Source organism: Petaurus breviceps, unplaced genomic scaffold (genome assembly GCF_028583685.1).
Source record: "Petaurus breviceps papuanus isolate PSGF00001 unplaced genomic scaffold, PetGlider_PUasm1.0 183, whole genome shotgun sequence".
Taxonomy (NCBI): domain Eukaryota; kingdom Metazoa; phylum Chordata; class Mammalia; order Diprotodontia; family Petauridae; genus Petaurus; species Petaurus breviceps.
In genome coordinates this window covers 19,744,025-19,768,485 of record NW_027185791.1, presented here as the reverse complement: position 1 = coordinate 19,768,485, position 24,461 = coordinate 19,744,025, and the positions used below count along the sequence as shown (strand labels likewise).

Sequence of the window (24,461 nt, the reverse complement as noted above, 5' to 3'; positions counted from 1 at the left end):
GAAAGAAAGAAAGAAAGAAAGAAAGAAAGAAAGAAAGAAAGAAAGAATTCCTAGTTAGATGGGGTTACTAGGGGGGATATTTTTCCTGAATTGTTTTCCTTGGTTACAAAGGAGGGCTTTAAGTGGGGGGTGGTTTTGAGGGTAGGGCAGGAAGATTTCTCCAAAAGATTGTGATGCAAACAGTATATGTGTGTGTGTGTGTGTGTGTGAACGTGTGCATGCATGTGAGTGTGAGTGCATACACACACAAATATAACAAAATGTATTTTTTAAAATAAAATGAAGGGGGAATCATGAATGCTTTCAAGGAGAAGATACCATTTGGAGTCTATTTAAATAGGATTAGTTTTAAATAAGTCATCCTTAATAAAACTGAACAAAGGGTGTTTCTTCAATTTTACCCCTTTACTTGTTCTAGACTGGCAACACCACCTGTAAAATAAGACAACATGCTGTACTTAAAATAAACCTGGCATTTCTACTCTCTCAAGGCCAGTAGCTCATCATTATACTGAACCATTTTAGTTAGACTAGGACTCATTAGCAAAATCAGCAGAGTGTTAGCATGACAGGGGAGAGGCCCAAAGGAAATGACACCCCCTAACCTGTCAGGCTTGGGCAGTCAGCCAGATTACTCTCCTTTCTAAGCCACCTACCTTGAAGTCTGCTCCCCTGACCTCCTTAAAAATAGATCATAATTTGCTAAAGCTTTTATGTCATTTTCTCAAATTGGAACATTTTATAGAAAAATAAAATGCTATTAGGCTTTAATTTTTGTAACTATAAGAAAAAAATCATGTCAGTTGTTTGTCAGATAATCATAATAGTGGCTGCTATAAAATACAAATGGCATTTTAATCCCTGAAACAAGAGTATAATTTACCTTGAAGAGGATTCTATTTTTTCTATAAACCTAAGAATTTGAAACAGGTAATTTTTCAAACAGTAAAAGACAATATTATATTCTGTGTTGTAAATAAGAGAAAAGGGCCCTATGGAAAGTCATACAATCACCTTAATGTATATTCACTAACAGTTTTAAACACTGCCCTATTAATAATTGAATGCTTTTATCCTACAGACATAGAAAAAAGTTAATGAAGAAAAAAGGAGATACAGAAGTCAGTTCATGTTCAGTAGAGAAATTCCCATCCTAAAACATAATAATTTACCTAGTTAGTTTTTTTAATATCAGTATTTTTAATACCTCAAAGTTACAATTCAAATGCTCAACTACTAAAAATGCATCTATAATGTCTTTAATTTGAAATCTAAGTTTTAGCTGTTACCTCCAATGAAGAAGATCACAATTGATCCATGATCTCTTAATTCTATATGACTCACTCATTTCCATCCATAAATTAACCACAGGGAGTCTACCCAACATGCTACAGCCCTTCCTTAACTTCCCCCTTGTACTTGTTATCCCTGGCTTTCCCTAAATGAACCATCATTATTATTTATACCTTTTCCTGATGACATCTATCTTTTGTTTCCAACCCCTAACACTGGCTGCCCTCCATGCCTGGAATGCACTCCTTCCTTTGCTCTACCTCTCACAATCTCTAGTCTCCTTCAAGACTCAGATAAAATACTATCTTCTATATGAAACTTTTCCTGATCTACCCAGTTGCTAGTGTCTTCCCTCTGGAAGACAATGAACATATCTATTTTGTCACATTTTGTAGATCTATTTAGGTACAAGTCTCCCTCGGTACAGCATAAGCTTCTTGGAGTCAGGGTATGTTTCTTTGTCTTTTTCTCATCAGTACCTACCACCTGTGCTTAGCACTTAATAGGCATTTAATAAATAATTATTAATTGACTGATTAATGTCATCATTTACCCAAAATACTTTCAAGTATCTATTTTATTACAGGGTATAACCAGCTCCCATCAAGCATACTGCATTCCACTGTCCTCTGTGTGATATACTTTTTAAATTCATCAAATACTGTAGAATTCCATGACTCACAGGCTCACAGCTATACAACACCATTAAAATATTGGGATCAGAAAGATAGGTCATAGGACAATAAATTTAGAGCTGAAAGGAACCACAGAGGCCATCAAGTCCAAACCTATCGTTTCACAGATGAGGAAATTGAAATGCACAGAGGTTAAGTGACTTCCTTAGGGTCACAAAACAATAAAGTTAGTATTGTTTCTGGGAAAAATTTGAGATCATTAAAAAGCTTTGTAATTTCTTTAAGGCAGTTTGACCCACTGTCTACTTCCTATTTGATTCTGGGGCCAATTCATGGTATATTCGCACTGTCTATCTAAGGTAGGCAAGTTCTATAGGATGTCCATGTATTTGTAGGTCATAATCTGGAACAGACAGACACTCATTCACTTGGGTTTTCATGTGTGGGATAGTAAGGGCAAACTCTTTTATGTGGTTACAGACATTTTTCAGGAGGTTCTATAATGTTCTGGGATTGACGAGCCTGGCACAGCACCATCTGCAAAGAGGAACACCTGAAGGCCTTTACCCCTATAGGAAATCCATCTTTAATTTGGACTGAGCTAGAACTTGTCCATGACCTCCATGACAGTAGAAAATATTTGTTCATGTTATATGTCTTGCCTGACACCGATGATCAGACAAGGTTATTTCTGTTATATTTTTCAAGGGAACTTGAATAATTTTGATGTGTAAGTAACTCTCTGTGGAAAGATACACATTTAAGGCAGCATTTTGCGCTAGCATTTTTTTTAAGTCAACAAATATTATGCATCATGGTACCTTGTATTCTTTTCATCTTCCAGTCAAGCCTGCGATACTAAAGATGTAAAGATGTCGTCTATTGTGCAATAGCATCTGGGGAAGATTGTCTTTTCCTTCCTAATACCCTCACTGAGTAAGCCCTGAATATGCGTACATAAGGTTCTCACAAAAGTTTTACAGAAGCATGAAAGTAGGCATAAAGGTCAGCAGATGCTGCCCTTTTCCCCATACTAATTAGATCTAAGATTATTTTCATGTATTTGGTAACTTTCCCTCTTAGATATCTTGTAAGTACAACCCTCAGCACATTCACAAACGCATTGCTTCCAGCACACATCTCTGCCTTGGCCTAATCCAGTTCTTTTCACCATCACTGTTATCTCTCATGACAGACAGAAGGCAGCATGTCCCACGCAACTCAAGACTACCAAAAACACCTGTTTTCAGACTCTGATAGAGATAGCGCAGGACCCAGACAAGAGCGCTGGGGAATAACCCCCGACCATCAACCCTGTTTCCAGCTCAGCCTCCCACAGTCTTCATCAAGGAAATCAACCTTTTGGAGATGCCACCTAGCAAATGCTCCTTAAGGTGCTACACCCTCTGCCTCCTCAACAGACACAGGAACTGAAGACATGAAAAAGAAAGTTCTCACCATCTAAGTCTTCAGCACTGTCAAAGGAGCTCAAGATCAGGAAAAGGTGTGGTTTTAAAGGACAGGCATTGCTATCTAACCTGACACTGTACCTTAAGGACAATAGGACCTTTCCATCTGACTTTGCAGCTGGAACACCAGTATGTTTTGTCTTCCTTGTTCGAGTGAGTGGTTTGAGAGCAGGATTTGTCTTGTTTTTCAAGAATTCCACATTTTTCATGTCTTCCCAGAACTTAGTTTGCATATAAGCAATTTTCATTTATTCATTCATACATTCTTGATATTAGAGTCCAAGTGTAGTGGTGCTATAGTCCTGGGTGGCCAAAAAAGTCATAAAGTCTTTGAAGCACTTCTGCACTTTTGTCTTGTTTTATTTTTGCTTCATGGTCTTTCTTCCACTTTCAGCCTTAAATAATCTCAGAAGGCCTTTGCTCAGCTGGATGTCTTGCCAAGCTTTCTCTAAACTGGGTTCACCCTCCGCTTCTTCTGCTTTATGAAGCAATATCTTGTTCCTACTCTTCTGTGGTCATCCTCTGTGAGATTTTACAAATGAGTTTTATTCACAACCAGTGCACTCTGGGTTGCTGTTGGTCTATTTGGCAAACAGGTCAAGGGTTTGCAGGTGAAGTCATCCTTAGGCTCTTTTAGTCTCCTTGCAATGGTATAACAGCACCTATTTTACATTTGTTATATATTCCTATGAAATCACTCTAGTCTATCTAAGGCCTTTCATTCAATTACCAAGCAGTTGATAAGCACCTACGATGAGCCTGTCACTACATGAGATGCTGGGGATACAAAGACAAAAAAAGTAAATGGCCTCTGCCCTCAAGGAGCTTAGATTCTATGAAGGAAAATGATGTGTGTGTCTGTGTGAGAGAGAGAGAGACAGTGGTAATTACGTGATAATTTCAGGAGGATGCCCTGACAGGGCAGTAGAGGCCCAAAATAGGAATCAGTTCTTGAAATTAACTTTGAAAGAAGGTAGAGATTCTTTGGGATGGACAGGAAGAGGGAAAGCATCCCCGGCAGAGAGAAGAGAACCTGTACAAAGATAAAAGCGTAAGATGTGTAATATGTGAAGAATAGTGATAGGGTCAATGTAGCTATATGTATGAAGGGAAGAGATGTGTAATAATCATGAAAATGTCCTCTGGAACCAGGTTAGGAAGGGTTTTATATGACAGAAGATTTTGAATTTCCTCCTAGATGCAATCAGGAACCAGTAGAGCTTCTTGAAGAGGGGAATGACAAGGTCAAACTCTTACTTCAGTAATATCTTTTTGGCAGATATATAGAGAAAGGATTAGGGAAAAGCCTTGAGGTAGGGAGACTAGCTTGGAGGTTACAGCAATTCTCCAGGCAACAGATAAGGAGGATCTGAATTAGAGTGGTAGTCAGCTGAGCAGAGATAAGGAGATATATACAAAGACATGTTATCTTGGTATAATCAATAAGACTTGGTAACTGATTAGATAGGTGGGAAGTGGTTAATAGACATTAAAGATGATTCCTACATCATGAACCCAGAAGGTGGTGATGATTTCAGCAGTAATAGCAAAGTACTAAAGAGGGCTGGTTTGAGAACAGAGAGTTCTGATCTGGACATAGTAAGTTTGAAAGTAACTTCAGCAAGTAAGAGCACCAGCCCCAGTGTTGGGATGACCTGGGAATCGAATCCAGGCTTAGACACTTAGCACCCACCCAGAAACACCTGGCCTTGTAACCTTGAGCAACATACCCCAATTGCTTAAAAAAAAAAAAAGTAACTTCAGGTTCCTTCTCTGCAAAATAAGGATATATACAACATCTCTTCTCACATTCTAATTCAGGATCTCATTATCGTTCTCTGGATCATTACAATAGCCTCCAACTTAATCCCCCCACCTTAAGACTTTCCCCTAATCCTCTCTCTACATACCTACCAAAGCGATATTACTAAAGCATAGTCTGACCATGGCTTTTGAATTCCCTTTTAGTTCTAAAATTATGATGTATGATCACAGAATTTTTTTTAAATTTTCATTCCTTCTAATTTTGTACTAATTGTCATCTTTCCTCAAATAGGTGGTCAAATTGTATATAGACAGCTGATTCAGGAATATCTTTCTGAAGCAGTAACAAGCCATTTCCTGTATATAAACATGTAACTATTTTAATTTTTACAATGCTATTTTGTGCTGGTGATGCCTAGCACCCTCCAATTCTTTTCTCAAAGAAAGTGTTCCTCTCATATAGCCATGATGCTCCTTTGGAGCCTACAGGTCTTCAGCCTCTCTCATTTCTTATTCTTGATACACTTTTTCACATATATAGCTCATCTTCCTTACCTACTCCCATCTGTCCTGAAGTCACAGAATATCACAGTGCATGCTAATTTAGTCTGGCTGATTTTATTCAGTTCTTCAGAAAATGTCTCTACCTCTTCAATGTCTGAAATATGATGGTGCATAAGTTATAAGAGTTTTTCTTTGCCTTTTTGCAAATATTTGTTATGAGCATTGTAATATGTATGGCTCAAATGTCCCATGAAATGATGTTTCTTGTCATTTTTGGAGACCCCCCCCCCAAAAACCAAGAAACTCCAAACTTCTTTCACTTTTCTCTTCAGAGTGTAACTGACATTTTCATTTATCTGTTCCTCCTTTCTATTGGTTTCATTTATAGTGAGAATATGATATGGTTCAATTCCCCCAAAAGTGCATACACTTGTTTGTCATGGGACAAGGACCTCACATACAAAGTACCAGTAAGTTAAAATGTGCATATAGTTGTGATTCTTGGCATGCTCTACCCCCATTTCTTCCATTTGGCCACCATCACTGTAGAGGCTAAAAAGAATAATTGTTATTTTTTATTCATTTCACAGTTTGCCATAGCCAAAGAATTCATCATCAAATATGAAGCTGACTGGTGATAAGTTTCTTTGCATCAAGCTGGACCATCCTTGAAGCTTTTCCAGCATGGTAGAAATCTGTTAGAACTAGAATTGTGTGGGCATAGGCCTTGAGAACCCTGGGCTCTCTTAATGCCAAGATGACACAGAGTAGGGTTCTGCAGAGGGAAGTTACAACTACATATGGATACTTCTGTGCAGGTATTACTAATCTTATGGAAAGATCTTATCTTCAAATTATACTTTGGGGGATAAATTTGCTACTACAATATAAGCTAAAGATACATTACGGCACATTCGTTTCATAAAGTTCAGTGTACTTCTATTTTTTTTTCAATGATACAATGCTTTCATTAGGCATTTAAAACTTGTTTTAAATTTATATTAAAATAACCCCTTTAATTTCTTACACTTTCCTGATTTCCAAAAGATCAATATCGTTTCTAAATAGTGGGTCGATCTATGTTTAATTTAATTTGATAAAATTCTTTATCTTTATCCTTTCCTGCTCTCTTATAATTAGTATTTCCCCTTTTCTTTAGCAATCTTCCCAAATGACTGTAAAACTCAGCCTTCTCTCTCTAACATAGTTACGGTTCATCATGCCTCACCACATCTGCACTACATTTTGCACTGGCTCATAAAGCACTATCAGTGTTTTGTGATTTATAATGAGTAATCATCTAGTCTAACCCTCTCATTTTACAGATGGGAAAACTGAGGCTCAAAATCAAGAAAGTAGCTTCTGAATAGAGCACCGGGCCTGGAGTCGGGAAGACATGAGTTTCAATCAGTTCTCAGATATTTCCTAACTCCGTGACCCTAGACAAATCACTTAATCTCCGTTTGCCTCAGTCTTGTTATGTGTAAAACAGGGATAATAACAGCACCCACCTCCCAGGGTTGTGTGGATCAAGTGAGATAATAACTGTGAAGCGCTTAGCACGGTGCCTGGCACACAGTACACACTGTATAATTTTTAGCTATCATCACTACAACTGCTACTAATACTACTAATTATCAGCTTACTCCAGAGAGTTTATCAGAGCTGGAAAGGACACCACTGACTGGTCATCCTTTCCCTCTCCGTTTTTTCTTCTGGGGTTTGTATCTTTTAGCTGACATCAACCTTTTCTCCTACTTAAATTTAAGAACCAAACTTCCAAACACAGGAAGTGCTGGCTGGTGCCATCCTCCTGAACACTCATGATCTGACTATCTGTCCTGGGTTATTCTTGGCTGCTACTCAAGGGTTATACTGGAGGAAGAACAAAGGGAACAGCAAGAGGCCCGAACACTGTAACAAATGCCGTGTGCCAGCTCATGCTACCTCCTTCCACGTCCTGATGCTTGTCGAGTCCCTGCTCAGAGGCTCCCGTTTCTGTCCCGTGTGTTACTTACAGCACAGAGGGCCAGGACACTGTGGCTGTCACCATTCAATCGGGTGGAAGAGTGCCGTCTGTTGAACCAAGGACACCACTTCCTCCTCCCAGGCCCCTGAGGATTCCTGCTCATTGGCTAATGACTCAGTTCAGCTCTGTTCAGTCCAGGAGACAAGAAAGAACAGAGCACGGAACTTTTTTTTTTTATTCTGTGTTAACTTTAGTCATTTGCAGTCAAAGCTCTAATTATTACTCATTAATTTGGTGCAACTACATACTAGGACCTGTGTGATACACAAGACCAGGAGCTGAATTAAACTCCTGAATCCGTAATAAGAAATGAGTCAATGGACTTCATATCAATTCAAATCAATTTAATTCAGCACCAGAGCACTGGACTTGAAGTCAACAAGGCCTGAGTTTAAAACCTGCCTCAGACACTTCCCAATTATGTGACCCTGGGCATGTCCCTTAAACTCTATTTACTTCACTTTCCTCAACTGTAAAATGAGGATAAAAAGTTCCCAGGTTTGTTTTGATCAAATGAGATTTTATTTACAAATCAGTTAGCACAGGACTTGGCACAGAGTAAGCACCATATAAATTTCACTATCATCATCATCATCATTATTATTATTAGTTAGTATGCATGACACAATTCATGAACACCACAGTAATATCATGAAAAAGAGAACTGGGTGTAGAACTCTGGATCTGAGTCTCAACTCTTCAACTTACTAGTTGTGTGATGTTAGCTAAGTCACTTCAACCTTTTGAGTCTCAATTTCCTTGGCTGTGAAATGGGGATAATAACATATCTCCTGCCTAAGTCACAGAACAAAGCCAGAACTAGGCTCCCTAGCCTCTGGGATGGTGGAGGAGGGGGAGGTGTCTAAACAACCATGACCACTTTCTGCACATGGTTAACAGAGCCTAGACAGGAGTCGTGGGAGTTGGGAAGGCTGAGGCGCTTGGAGGCCAGAGGGTTCAAAGGTAATAGGGACTGGGGTGGAGGATACAACTGGCCAAGCACTGAACTGTGGGAAGGAGGGAGAGTGACCTGGAGGTACACAGATGACAGAAGCAGGGATCCAGATATGACGATGTAGGAGAAAAGTCAGGTTTCATGAGCACTTGAAGATGGAAGAAATGTGAGAAGGCTATCAGGAGGAAGAGGAGAAAGGGAAAGGGAGTTCAATAACCAAGAATTTCAGAAGGCACAATGGACTAGAGGGATGAGGAGGATAAGCCCTGAAGAAGGCTGGGTCTGAGTTCATATGCAGGGGAGGAGGAGGAGGAGGAGGAACAGCACTTGGCATTGCAGACCCCTCCTAAAGATCCCACCTGAGTTTTATGGGGGCAAGGGAAAACCTGGGGGAGCCACAGCCAGGACAGTACAATAACTACCTTCATTCTGATTTCCCCACCCCGTGAATCATAGGAGCACCACAATTTATAGCTAGAAGGGACCTCAGAAGTCATTTCATACAATCCCCACATAGAACAGATGAGGAAAGTAAAGCCCAGTGTGGTTATGTGATCACAGAGGCAGGAAGTGACAGAATGAGGCCTTCTGATTCCAAAAATCCAGTGTTCTTTCCATGAGACTTTGGGAGGGAGGGGTAGACAACGATGTCTTGTGGGAAGGCAGCAGGGCAGTATGAGGTGGAAGTACCTCCATTGCCCTGTGTTAATTTGGATCAGATATATCATATGAATAAACCAATTAACAAACATTTATTAAACACTTACTAGGTGCCAGGAATTGGGGATGCAAAGGGAAAAAAATGTGGTGCAGTCTTATACAAGTATGTAAGTCTTACACAAGTCTATAATAAGAATGTACAGAATAAATACAAACACATGCAAAGTAGCTTAGGGAGATAGGGCCCAGGAATGTCTTCAGATGGAGGGCAATGCTACAGCAGTCATATAAATGAATGTGCTTGGGAAATTAAGGCGTGATCTAAATCACTGTTATTACTGTCGTTAATCATGTCAATGTGAAGTCCAAGTTCAAACTTAATGAGTCAAGTTTGTTTATTTTACACAGGAAGAGAATATTATAACCAACTGAAATCATTCATCATGGACCTCACTGACCATGCAGTTAAGCTAGGCAGGCTCCAAAGATAACTAAGAAGAACTAGTCCTTGCCTTGCAGAACCTTAAAATCTAAGAGAGACAAAGTGATGTGAACATCTGTATTTAAGATGTTCAGAAGGTTAAACAAAAAAAATTAACTAAAAATAATGCTGTGGTTCAATTTTTAAAATTGTATCAAGGAACTACCATGTGCTCAGCTTTGTGGGAACATATACAGGATTATAAAACATAGTGTTTACCTAAAGGAGCCAAGATGTATGTGTGTGTTTGTATATACACATACATACACACATACACATACAAGCTATGGTCTCACTGCTTCTTGAAAACAGTCTATCCATTTTCACATCATAGTGCTTCCTTTGTTCAAAAAACAGCGTTTACTTTGTGTGTCCATTGGTTGTCACAAAACCACCAAATTTCTACACATTTCTAAATATCTTCTAATTTACCATTTACATATGAATTTAGACAATGTTTTACTAAGCCCAAATTCTGAAAGCAGCCTAACTTGCATTGATGGTTTTAAATGATCAGGAGGGAAAGATTTTGCTTCCAAGTGCACATCAGGGATCCCAACCCTGATGTTTTGTCCTTCCTCTGGAACTTCTACAACTTCCCTGGAACACAGCTGATCTCTCTGGGCATGCCAGAATGTAACATTTTGCTTAGAGTGAAGTAATGTCTACATCCCTATTTACCATAGAGAAATGTAATAAAATTCCATGGAAAGGAACACCCAGCCATCTCACACCTTTTTTTTCCCCCTTTCTCACATGCATTTTCTCCACTTTGAAAAGAGCTAAAATTAGGTACTATAATTCTATTTCTCAATCTTTCCACCAAAAATACCAGCAATTTTTTCTTTCTTTTTCCAAAAGATGGAAATATATCGAATGTTTTTGGGAAAAGATGCTAAAATTGCTTTCAGTTCCCAAAGAAGAAAAAAAAATTACCCTAGCAATTCAGAAATCATTTTTCAGCTCTTCATTGTGCTGGTAAAGGCCCAGCATAGATGCCTAAGCTCCAGTCTGGTTGTTGCCAGGAACTCTGAACACTGATGTCACTTCTGACACTATCAATAGCAATTTTAAATTCCCCCCAATATGATTATGTACAGCGCAGAGCACAATTGTAGTCTGCATGAGTGAAGCTATATGGACAAAGCAAGAAGATAAATGATTTAAACAAGACAGTTTGAAGCTAGTGGCAGAACTTAGCCTTATGGAGAAAAAGTATGGTACCTATTAAATTGTTTAAATTTTTCTAGTGTTCTCCTGCACACTCAGAAGACTGTGGGCCATGTTGTCACAATCCTATTAAATTGCTGAAACAGTAATTTTTTAAAACACTGACAAGAATTAGCTCCTTGATTTAGTCGAGATTCGGTGTTTGTTCTCCCTTTTCTTCCAAAGGGCTGTTAAGTTTATCACGCTGCTAGTGTATTCTATTTAGTTCTAATAACCTGCTGCCCAAGCTTTCCTCCTTTACAGTCTGGATACTAGCAGCACGCTGGTGCGGACGTGTGGAATACGTGGGTTTATGTGTCACTATAATGACAACTATGATTTGTTGGGGTCTCTTCTTACATTATCTCTAGGGTGGTTCATCATAATTCAGACAGGCCATAAGAAAGTAGAAGTCCCATGGAAATAGATGATCTAACTACCAAATTTGTTCCTTGGAAACATAAATGATACTATCATAGTGTATTTGCATACTGTTTTTCTCTAAGGAGTGCAAAGAGATTCATAGACATTATCCCATCCAGTGGAAATTTTGGTCAGGCTGGCAAGGAAGCTAATATTATTATCTTGGTTGTCTGTCTGGTGAACACCTGCTGCTGGGTGCCGAAGGAACAGCGGTATTTGGCACAGAACAGTTAATGACGGTTAAGTAATACTTGTCAAGCTCAATTTTCCCATATTTTGAAAGACACTTGTAAGTTAGCTCTGTGAAACCACATGAGCCAAAGGTGGTGTAAATACAAGAAAATCTGCACTAAATTCTAGCAGAGTGTGCTTTGTCCTTTAGCACTCAATACATCGTAACTTTGGAAGCATTGCTATATATGACAAACCAGGACAATTCACCACAAGCAGTGTGTGTGCTTGTGTGTGTGTTTGCAGGGGGAGAAGGATGGAAGAGGTGCTTCCACTGGTAGAGGACCATGGGGATGTGCAATGTCTGACTTAGGGAGTCAGTGGAAGGGAAGGTGGATCCAGATGTGCCAGCAGGGTAGGAAAACAAAAGACCTGAGGTCATTGTGAGAAAAATTACTTCGACCAACTTTGCTGCTAACAAAGACAGAGGAGTTTTTAACGTTTTGTGTGTCATGGACCATTTTGGCAGTCTGGTAAAGTCTATGTGTCCCTTCTAAGAATGTTTTTAAACTTATGAAACAAACTATATAGGATTGTCAAGGAAATCAATTCTATTGAAATACAGTTATCAAAATACTAAGGAAACAAGATCATGGACTCTGAGTTAAGAACCGCTACTTGATTAAGAAAAAGGAGGTGGAATTACCTTCCCCACTTCTATACATATCCCCTTCAGACTGAATATTGTTCTCTTCTAACTTCTTGTCCCCTCTAAGAATACCCTTGACATTAATTTCAATCAAACTTCACTAGTAAGTAAAGAGCACCATGTAGATTGGTGTTATTATTAGAGTGATTTCCTCTAGCCCCTAGTAATCTTCTCAGGCAGAACCTTGTAAATTCACCCTAGTTTTTAAAGATATATTTGGATTATATAGGTAACATCTTAAATAACAAATTCCTTGTGACCTATAAATTACTTTGTTACAGTGAAGTTCTATTTTGCAATTTTTGAGTACGTCTACAAATCCCATCTAGAGAATCCAGGTAAGAGAAAAAGTGTCATCAGAATCTGGAGGGAAGGGTGTTATACATGGACACACTAATCTCAACATTTTGTTCAGCTGAATAAATGAGTTTTTCCTTTTGGAGGTTGATATGTCTGAGAAGCAGGGAGATGGGTAGTAAATGAATAGTGGTTAATATAGTATGGGGAGTATTAAAGAGCAAAAAACAATGTAAGTAGCTCTGAGCTTTGCTTATTCTTTCTCCCTTCTTCCCCTCCCTTTTTTTGCAGGATACCTATAATTCCAATACGTGATAATCAAGTACTTAAGGTATATAGACTGACTTTTGCTTGAACTTGAACAGGGATCATCACAGAAAGCACTGATTCGGTAAGATTTTCAGTGCAGAGAATTGATTATAACTAGCTCAAAAAGGAATTGTTCATATGTAGCATTAAACTGAGACAAAGAAATGATTGGGGAAAGCAGCATTAAAAATCACCAATTTCATGAGACTTGTTTTTTCTTTCCCTCTAAGATAATTTGTGATAGAATTTGCAGGATTTTTGTCCTCTTATTTGCAAAGTATAGAATCAATGATGTCATAAACATCAAAAAATGTCAGTGGTATGGTATGGTGACAAGAAGTTAGAAAGCTCTAAAAAGCCTCCTGTGCAAAACTGTTTTTTGTCCTTCATTTTCCAAGAGGACCATTGACACACATCACCGGGTGACGTCTTCACACGGGGGTGAACGAGATTTAAAAGTGAGGCAGAGTTGTACAAAGTCATCAACCTAACTCTCTCTTCCAGAGTCATCAAAGTCCAGTGTCCAGACAAAAGTCAGGGCCAGTGACAGCCTAAGATGCCATGGGTAGTTTGGTGTCTTCCACATCTCACCAAACACTACGTGCTCCACTGCACCTGCTTCAGCCACATTCATGGCTACTGGAACAAACGGTTTTCATTTGCCCATTCAGCACATGCTTGGGGTGGACAACCCCCCCCCCCCCAAGAATCACTAACAGGTTTGAGGTCCTTTGGCTACCTTTAACCTGGTTGTGCCTAAATAGCTTACTAGGTGTGCACTAGATACAGCCTCTTGGAGTCTCAGATGAGAGTTAAGTGCAAGGTAGACACCAAAGGTAGATGAGCAGCCTGAAAAGAGCTCAGCAAGCTCTCACACCAGAGGTTGGAGTCCTCCTTAAATGCCCTGTACATCCCTGGTATCATCCAGAATACCATGTATTTGAGTCCTGACACAACTATTTGATAGTGTGACTATAGATGAGTCAGTTAACCTCTCTGAGTCTCTTTACCCATCTGAGGAAGGGGGATAATAATATTTATACTATCTACCTCACAAAGGATCTACCTTCACAAATGAAGAAAATGCTTTGTAAATTATAAAACCCTATAGAAACTCAAGGAATAAAAAATAATATCATTATTATCACCAAATATAATTATAGAGGGCCATAGCACTGATAACTAAAACATAATGAATTTTTAAAATGCATGTACCAACCCTTGCTGTGAATTTACAATACAAAAATTCTCAAATTCAAAGACCAGAGCCACAAGGTGGTTTTTGAATGTAAAGAATTAAACAAACAGGGGTGGCCAGATGGCACAGTAAGTAAAGTGCTGGCCCCAGAGTCAAGAGGACCGGAGTTTGGTTCCAGCTTCAGACACTTAACACCCGCACAAAAAAACTAGCCATGTAACCTTGGGCAAGTTACTTAACCCCAACTGCCCTCCAAAAAGCAAATAATAATAATAACCATTATTATTATTAAACAAACAGGGTAGTGTGGTGTAAAAAGCACTGAATTTGGATTTGGAACCTGGATTTAAAACCCAGTGCTGATGATTATTGCCTGTGTCACAATGGGTCAGTCATTCTCTCTCTCAAAACTTCAGTCTCCTAATCTATAAAATGATGTAGACTTTTTAAATCTTCACCCTCAGGTCTCTTCCAGATTACATCCAAGAAAAAAGTGTGGCAGCTATGAGCCTTTATAAGATATCAACATATGATGAATTATATTTTCATGTAATTAAGTTTTAATAATTTATTCTATATCATTTTTATTATTACCTACACTTCGTTGTGTATCTCGCTCCCCTAACATTATTCAATAATAAAGAATATACATAGAAGTAAAAGGAAAAAATCCACAAAACAAACATATCAAAAAAGTCTGAAATCATATGCAGTATTCTACATCCACGGTGTTTCAGCTCTGCAAAGAAGACAGTCTTACATCTCCTTATGGGGCAAATCTTGTTCTTTATCATTTTAAAGTAATTGTTTCAAGTGTTTATGATTGTTTATACATTAATGAAAACAATGTGTATAGTTTTCCTGATTCTGCTTATTTCACTTTGAATCAGTTCACAGATGTCTTCCTGTTCTTCCTTGTACATTCATTTATCCCTCATTTCTTATAGCACTGTAATAATTATTAAGTTACATTCATGTACTACGATTTGTTTAGCAACTTGCCAAATGATGGGCATACGTACTTTGTTTCTAGACCTTTGTTACTGCCAAAAGTGCTGCTATAAATGCTTTTGGTATAGATAGGGCCTGATTTTTTTAATCTTGACCTCTGTTGAATAGATGTCTAGCAGTAAAATAAATGCAAGTAGATTAGTTAAGATAATTAATTTGGTTATTACTTATTTTTGCAGGTATTCTCTTCCTTTTGCAGTCTCAGTATGGCTAGTATATAACAATACATTGTTGTTACTGAGTCATTTCAGTCATGCCTGACTCTTCCTGATCCCATTTGGGGATTTCTTGGCAAAGATACCGGAGTGGTTTGCAATTTCTTTCTCTGGCTCATTTTACAGATGAGAAACTATGAAAAAAAATGACTTGCCCAGGGTCACACATCTAAGAAGAGTTTGAGGGTGGATTTGAACGCATGAAGATAAGTCTTTCTGATTCTAAGTACACTGTGTCTCCTACCTGCCCTGTATATTATATACTATATAACACAGAGTATATTTTTATGATTCTTTTTGAGGGTTTTTTTTGTGATTTTGCCTTGTTTATTTTTCATATTAATTTAAATTTCTATCATTTTAAAAATCAGGTTGTCTAAAGGGTTATCAATTTTTTAGTTTTTTTTTTAATCAGCTACTGGTTTTGTTTATCCATTCTATGTTCTTTTTTCTTTTCTCTTCTCTAATTTTCAATATTTCTCTTTTTGTGGCTATCTTGGGTTGAACTGTTGACTTCTTTAATTTTAAGGTGAATATTCAGTTTATTTATTCTCTTTTTGTATTCGTTAATATAAGTTTTTAGGGGCATAATTTTTTTTTCTAAAGACTATGTTAACTGCATTCCAGAAATTTTAGTATGTTGTCTTGATTATCACTGCATTTCTTTTTTGGGGGAAAGGGGTGTTGTGGTTTGTTTGTTTGTTTTTTGAGGGAGGAAGGCAGGGTAATTGACTTGCCCAAGATCACATAGCTAACAAATGTCAAGTGTCTGAAGCCGGATTTGAACCCAGGTCCTCTTGACTCCAGGGCCAGTGCTCTATGCACTACCTAGATGCCCTATCATTACATTTCTTATAACTATTAGTGGTTTCTATGATTTGTTCTTTAAATTATTACTTGAGATTTTATTATAAGTCTTCACCTAGGTTTGTGTCTTGCTAATGCTCCCAGCTTTGACTATCATCATAATTATTACATTATGGTCTATAAGGATGTGTTTAGAATTTCTGCTTTTTAACATTTATTTGCAACTTCTATGATCTTTAATCAATAGTCTATTGTTCTAAGTGTGTGTGTGTGTGTGTATATATATATATATATATATATATATATATTCTCTAGGGTACCCATAAAGTAAATCTTTTTATTTTATAGGTAGATTAATCCCATTCACATTCACAGTTACAGTTGTTAATTTTATTTTATTCCATTGTAGTCTCTCATACATTCTCCTTTGTCCCCTCCCTTATCCCTTATTTACAAATCAGTAGAAGAAGGTGGTGAAAGGGGAGGGATGTGATCAACATTAATAGTAACACGCAGGGTGTCCCCAGTCTTGTTGCAGTTTTAAGCTGTTAAAGTTAATTGTATAATTGAAATCATCTTCCTTCTCTTCACCTTCACTAGAGCATGATTATTGGTTTTTATATTTTATCTCTATTCATTTTCTATTTGTAAAGATATCCTGGGGAGGAGGGGCCAAGATAGCAGAGCAAAAGCAGGAACTTGTCTCAGCTCCTGCTCCAACCACCTCCAATATCTGTAAAATATGACTCTGAACAAATCTTGGAGCTACAGAACCCACAAAGTGAAAAGAGAGAAACAAATCTCCCGCTGAAGGCAGTCTGGCAGACCAAGATGAAGGGCCTATCACACTGAGCTGGGAGCTACACACAGTCCTGTGTGAGCTGTGCAGTCCCAGACCCAGGGCAGCCCAGACCAGTGGCCCAGACTGTCCAGAGCAGATTTTGGGAGAATGAATCACCAACAGCTGTGGCAGTTTCCAGACTTCTCAACCCATAAATGTCAAGGAGAAAGTAAAAGGTCAGTGGGGAACTCTGTTGGAACTGGGTGAAAGAAGACCATGGTCTGGCCCCTGACCACCAGGGTGAGAGGTGGCAGAAGTGTGGTGGCTGCAGCTGTTGCTACGTGGCTGCCTCCAAAGCTCCTGGCCTGCAGATTGTAGGGGGTCCAAGCAACCATTCAGAGGGTAATCACTCTTGATTTGACCTGCTTGGATCTGGATCGGGGTCTCAGGTGGTGTTCCTGGGGTGTGTGGCCAGTGTGCCAGACCTTGGGGTGTCTGTAGAGAGGGCATCCTCCTCATAGCTCTGACAACATCTGCGAAAATCCCAGCGATTTGGGACACAGCTCTCTCAGCTCTGGAAGTAGAGTTCTACCATGGCAAAGAGTTCAAAAGTCAAGTAATTGACTGGGCAACATGAGGAAGCAGAGGAAGTGCAATCAGACCACAGAATCCTTTTGTGGGGACAAAAAGCATCAAATCATGGAACCAGAAGAAGTCAACGAAGTCAAAACTCCCGTATGAAAAGCTTCTGAGAAAAATATGAACTGATTACAGGCCATGGAGGAGCTCAAGAAGGATTTTGAAAATCTAGTAAGAGAAGTGGAGGAAAAATTGGGAAGAGAAATAAGAATGATGCAAGAAAATCATGAAAAGTGAGTCAACAGACTGCTAAAGGAGACCCCAAAAATACCACAGAAAATAACACCTTTAAAAACAGACTACTCAAGTGGCAAAAGAGGCCCAAAAAACCAATGAGGAAAAGAATGCCTTAAAAAGCCAAACTGCCCAGATGGGGAAGGAATTTCAAAAACTCACTGAAGAGAATAGCTCCTTCAAAATTAGACTGGAGCAAATGGAAGCTAATGATTTATAAGAAATCAAAATACTATAAAACAGATCCAAACAAATGAAAAAATAGAAGGCAATATGAAATATCTCATTGGAAATACCACTAATCTGGAAAATAGATCCAGGAGAGAGAATTTTAAAATTATTAGACTATCTGAAAGCCATGATCAAAAAAGAACCTAGAAAATCATCCTTCAAGAAATTCTCAAGGAAAATTGCCCTGATATTCTAGAACCAGAAGGCAAAATAGAAATGGAAAGAATTCACCAATTGCTGCCTCTTGAAAAAGATCTCAAAAAGAAAACTCCAAGGAATATCATAGCCAAATTCCAGAGTTCCCTGGTCAAGGAGAAAATATTACAAGCTGTCAGGAAGAAACAATTTGAGTATTGTGGAGATACAATCAGGATAACACAAGATCTAGCAGCTTCTACACTAAGGGATCAAAGGGCTTGGAATATAATATTCTGGAGGTCAAAGGAACTAGGATTAAAACCAAGAATCACCTACCCAGCAAAACTGAGTATAATGCTTCAGGGGAAAATATGGTCATTCAATGAAATAGAGGACTTTTAAGTATTCTTGATGAAAAAGCCAGAGCTGAACAGAAAATCTGACATGCAAATACGAGAAGTAGGAGAAGGTAATCAGGAAACAGAAATCATAAGGAACTTATTAAAGTTGAACTATTTATATTCCTACATGGAAAAATGATAATTTTAACTCATAAGACTTTTCTCAGTATGAGGATAGTTGAAAGGAATATATATGTATATATGTATAGGAGGGTGTATGTGTATAAATACATATGTGAGTGTGTGTACATGTGTGTACGTGTCTAAATAGACAGAGGGCACAGGATCAGTTGAATAGGAAGGGATGATATCTAAAAAATAAAATTAATGCAGTGGCTAGGTGGTACAGTGAACAGACTACTGACCCTGGAGTCAGGAGGACCTGAGTTCAAATTTGGCCTCAGACACGTAACACAAAAAACTAGCCATATGACCTTGGGCAAGTCACTTAACCCCAAATGCCCTACCTTCCCCCCTCCAAAAAGGAAAAAAAATTTAAGAGGTGAGAGAAGAATATAATGAGAGGAGAAAGGGAGAGATAGAATAGGGTAAATTATCTCATATAAAAGAGGCAAGAGAAAACTATTACAATGGAGAAGAGCAGGAAGGTAAAAGGGAATGGGACAACCTTGCTTTCATTGGATTTGGCTTAAGGAGGGAAATAACATACACTCAATTGGGTATCTTACCCTACAGGAAAGTATAGGGGAAGGGGATAAGAGCGGGGGGAGACAGAAGGGAGGGCAGATTTGGGGAGAGGGTAGTTAGAAGCACACACTTTTGAAAATGGACAGGGTCAAAGTAGAAAACAGAGTAAGTGGGGGGCAGGATAGCTTGGAGGGAAATACAGTGAGTCTTTCACAATATAATTACTATGGAAACATTTTGCATAACTACACATATACAACCTCCATTTAATTGCTTATCTTCCCAGTGGGGGGTGGGTAAGGAGGGAAGAAGGGAACGAATATGAAAATCAAGGTTTTACAAACAAATATTTAAAAAATTGTCTTTTACATGCAACTGGGAAATAAGATATACAGGCACTGGGGTATAGAAATCCATCTTGTCCTACTAGAAAGTCAGAGAGGGTATGGAAGGATATAAGAGAGCACAGATTAGGGGAAGAGGTATTCAGTAGTCTCGCCATCTGGGGTAGGTGCAGGGGAAAGATGGGGAGAAATTTTGTAACTCAAAATCTTGTGGAAATGAATGTTGAAAACTAAAAATGAATGAATGAAGATATCCTAAGAAATTTTTTTTCTTGAATCTCTTACATTGTCAACTCTATCCTCCCTCTCAATATCCTCTCTTCTTCCCTTCCAGTCCCCCACTTATTTGCCAATTGAATTTGGGTATTATCTACACTTAGTTTGTGTGTGTGTATTCAATCCTCCTTGGTCCAGTTAAGAAAAGTGAAGTTCATGAGACAACAGTTCCTTCCACCTAATCTTTTTTCTTTATATACTCCTCTCAGGTACCTCAATTAAGAAAAAAAAGAGTGTTTCAAGAGTGCCCATTAATTTGGGAATTGATAAACAAATTATGGTATATTAGTGTAATGATTACAAAAGATACTATTTCTGAGAAATCTGAAAAGATCTGTATGAAATGATAGAGATTTAAGTGAACAGAACCAGGAAAGAAAACAGTTTAAAAAAAACTTCAAAAGGTTTCAGAACTCTAATCGCTATGACTATTGGGGCCAAGCTAGGGGGCACAGTGGATAGAATGCTAGGCCTGGAGTCAGGAAGACTCATCTTCCTTAGTTCAAATCTGGCCTAAGATACTTACTAGCTGCATGACCCTGGGCAAATCACTTAACCTTGTTTGCCTCAGTTCCTCATCTGTAAAATGAGATAGAAAAGGAAATGGCCAACCCCCCAGTGTCTCTGCCAAGAAAACCCCAAACGGGGTCACAAAGAGTCAGATACCACTGAAAAATGAGCAACAACCAGAGCATCAGCGATAAAGCATGTCTACCCATTTCCTGACAGAGGAGCGAAGGCCTCAACGCATAGAATGAGATACAAGTCTTTGGCCTAGGCAAATGTGTAAATTGGTTTTGATTGCTTGTTTGTTATAAGGATTCTGGGGTATGTTTTCCCCCATTGGATGGAGGTATTGGAGAATGGCAAGAGGGCTATATTGAAAGAAAAGAGCACCATAGAAGATTTTTTTAATGCACAAAAGATAAGAGAAGGAAGTTCAGAAGAAAACAGACAAGCAAGATAGTTTTAAAAGTAACATGCTGAATATATTGTTTGCTTATTTTCTTAAAAGCCAAAAGAAAGCAATAAAGATTAGTAATTTCACATGTAATTCACTTTTTGTGTTCTACTTTGTACATAGAAATGTTAATTTTCCCTTTTTTGATGGTAAGTTCAAAATTTTTTAAATTGCTTTCAAATTTTTTTCTGAAATAAATACCAAATAAAACGAGCTTTTTGATATACACTGTTGTATACAAAAAAGGATGGTACCTGAAATAGCAATACTCTACTATGTATAGTTTTTTAAAAATATAATCCAATTACATTTTATTATAATTATAATATAGATTCAATTACAATAAATTATATAACATAACAAATTCCAAAAAAAGTATAAAAGCTATTCTGCTTGTCTGTGATTCCTTCTGGACTTCTTCCCTTTTTTTCTGTGCAATTAAAAAGAAAATGCTTCAAAAGCCCTCTTTTCGTATTCTTTTCTTTCTTTTGGCTACCCTATCACCACCCCAGCTCTGTCTTTCATCCTTAGCAAAACTGAAAGATATAAGAAACATAAAAACTTATATAAAACATGCATACTCAAACAAAACAAATGTACATATTGCCCCTATCTAAAAATATATGTCATATTCTGTATCTTGAGTCCATCACTGTAGGAGGAGGGTGGCAGGCTTCCTCACCAGTGCCCAGGAACTATGGTTGATCACTGAATTGAATGAAAGATCTCAAATTTTTAAGTCTTTCAAAGTTGTTTTTCTTTACCATGTTCTCCTGGTTCTTGTCATTTCACTCTGCATCAGTTCAAGTCTTCCCAGATGTGCCTTGAAACCATTGCTTCCATTATTTCTTACAGCACAATAATGTTCCATTTCATTCATATATCATAATTTGTTGAACCATTCCCCAATTCATGTTCCTTATGCAATTTTCATATTTTTTCTTTGTATGCTGAAATGTTTATTTGTTGATTATTGCTAAATTTACAATAAAAAAAACAAAATTAAAAAAAAACCACTGGCTCTAGAGTTAGTGAATTCAGATTTTACCTCTAATGCTATCTTTATGACCTTGGACACTTCATCTTTCTGGGCCTCGGTTTCCTCATCTGTAAATTAAGAGGGTTAGACCAGAAGCTCTCTGTGGTCTCCTCCAGTTTTAGCTTTGCTTCTATGAACTCACCAACTCAGTAACCCCAGAGACAGAGGGAACAAAAACATGCCCAGATATATTATTCATTCAGTGGCCACACGCCTGCACATGTATTCTCTCCCTCTATTAGAATACAAGATCCTTAAGGGCAGGGACTATTGCATTTGTATTCCCAGCACTAAGAATAGTGCCTGGCACACAGTATACACTTAATAAATGCTTTTTCATTCATTCATTCCATGAGTCATGGGAAAGACCATACTTGTCTGGCAACCTCAGTTAAATAAGCCTATTATAATAGTGTTCCTACAACATGGTTGCCTGCCCACATGGTGCTGCCCATATCAAACCAAGACCACCAACTTATTTTCCATAGCACATGAGGTAGAAACAACGACTGACTTAGATAAAGTATTAACTGGTAATTCAAGTGGTCCTCCATCTCATTTTCTGACAGCTTATTTAATAATGGATTGACTTCCAATTTGACTAATAAAAGAGGTATTTAAAGTTTAGAAAAACATTCCTGTTGGGGTTTCTGAGTAAAGCATTAGTGCAATACATAAATAAGCAAAGAACACATGTACTGTACCTTCCTGAAGCTGTGTTGGCTTGGCAGAATTTTCCCCACTCATTAAAACAACAAAAGATGCAGCTGCTCGGACTGTAGCCTGCCATGTTGACATGGCAACTGGTGGCTCTTGGCATGGAAAAAGGGCCCTGTTGTTTATTGGGGATCCCATAGTATAAACACATGGCCTGAGGAAGAGAGAGAAAGAGAAGGTAGAATCTTTGAAATGAGGCATCTCTTTCTTTACTGCTATATTAGTGAAGGTTAAGTTGGGCTTTTGGGGGTAGAATAAGGAGGAGATGGATTATTATAAAGCTTTGTGTATTATACATTTCAAGGCATACTGGAAATGTCAATGGTATGCTTGGAAAGCCAGGTGGTAACCTTTTATTGTATCAATTGCTTAAATATGTAAAGGATTGGATAGCTTTTAGTGGGGGGTGGGGAGGGAACGGGAGGAGGAGAGGCGCATGTGTGTTTGGTTGGAGGGGGAAAATGCATTTTGGATGAATTTTCAAATAGTTGTCTGCCAACTTCTAATTTATATTACTCTGGCCCCTCCAATCCCTATGCGTCAATTATTTTTCTTAAAGAGCTTAGAAACATCCTTTAAAACCTTCTGGAAAGTATTCTGGAAAAAAATGTGTTTGGAGAGCACCAAGGTATTAAATTTTTGGAAAAATAAGCTGGTGGTCTCAAGTCCTCTGCCTGCAGAAGGACAGTTTCATCACAGAAACCACTATACCAAATGAAACTCTTGTGGATGGGTAATCCTTGCACTGATGCCAAGAACTGAGATAAGAATATACATAGGATTATAGGCCATTATTGATTGGCATGTGTAACTGGAAATTTGTACTGTCAAAAATCAATGCAAGTCTAGGAAATTGATAGTATGATGCTACATTCATTCTGTTTCAATTTTAATAAAAACCAGTACATACAAGGAATTTTGAGTATATCTACCGGGGTTTAAACAAGGAATAATCAATCTCCTCTTGAAAGATTAGTCATGGTTGATAGAAATAGAGAAGTCATATAAGATCATAGAGTACATTCTCTTGGCAAGAGAGGGTAAAAGACAAAAATGAATTTTGTGAAACCCACATGGAAATGTTTCTGTTACTTGGTTACCAGAAGCTATGAAAAAAATATGTTATGCTTAACAGAGTATTTTAATCTAGTAAATAAAGTAAGTACAACATATTCTTGTGGACATAGGTAATATTGTTTAATTCACTTTTGATTTACTGTGGTTATCCCTTGATATTATTTGCCCATAATAATTTCTGATACTTATTTAGCACTTCATGATCTATAAATTCAAACACATAATCTCACAACTGTATGAGGTAGAAAGTAAAGGAGTATCATTATCTTCATTTCTGTAGATGAGAAAATTGAGGCTCAGACTTGCCCAAAGTCACACAACTAGAAAATGGCAGAGATGAGGATTAAGTAGAGGTCTTCTGTCTCCAGAGCTGATTTCCTCCATTACACTAGGTTTGTTTTTTTCTGTCTTTTTTTTTAATCACACTGCAGACAGAATTCCTCTTTTCCCTGGTTTGCTCTGGATGACCACTGCCCAGCATTCTCTTTCTGAACTTGGGGAGTCGGATATGAGTGTTGGATAAGCTAGAAGCAGGTCTTCAAAATCTTTCTAGATATCCCCATGCTCTATGTTCTAGTCCAGATCTTCTCCAATCAGGAAGCAGACCACTAGCACAAAGACTTGATCTGGCCACAAGTTTACTTTTCTTTGTAGCATAATCTTCATAAGCAGAGGAGTCTGAGCCTGCTTTCTTCTGCTACTTCAACCTACGTTTGGCACTTCTTTTTCTTCTGCAGGAACACAAGGATTTTTGCAAAAAGTAATTTATGTGCCTATAGCTTTTCTTGCCTAGTGTGGCCCTGCTTCTGTTTCCTTTGAAATATCTTTAGGATAAC

The 24,461-nt window shown here is 38.1% G+C and overlaps 1 protein-coding gene across 13 annotated transcripts in view; it reads right to left on the bottom strand.

Annotated features, from left to right (window-relative positions):
• Positions 1-24,461, bottom strand: part of AOPEP (aminopeptidase O (putative)) — a 567,977-nt gene that overhangs the window by 481,055 nt on the left and 62,461 nt on the right. For all 13 annotated transcript variants that reach the window (XM_069087994.1, XM_069087995.1, XM_069087997.1 and 10 more), the window contains one exon: positions 22,536-22,702. In XM_069087994.1, the coding sequence (XP_068944095.1) occupies positions 22,536-22,702 (167 nt within the window). The remainder of the gene's footprint in view (positions 1-22,535; positions 22,703-24,461) is intronic.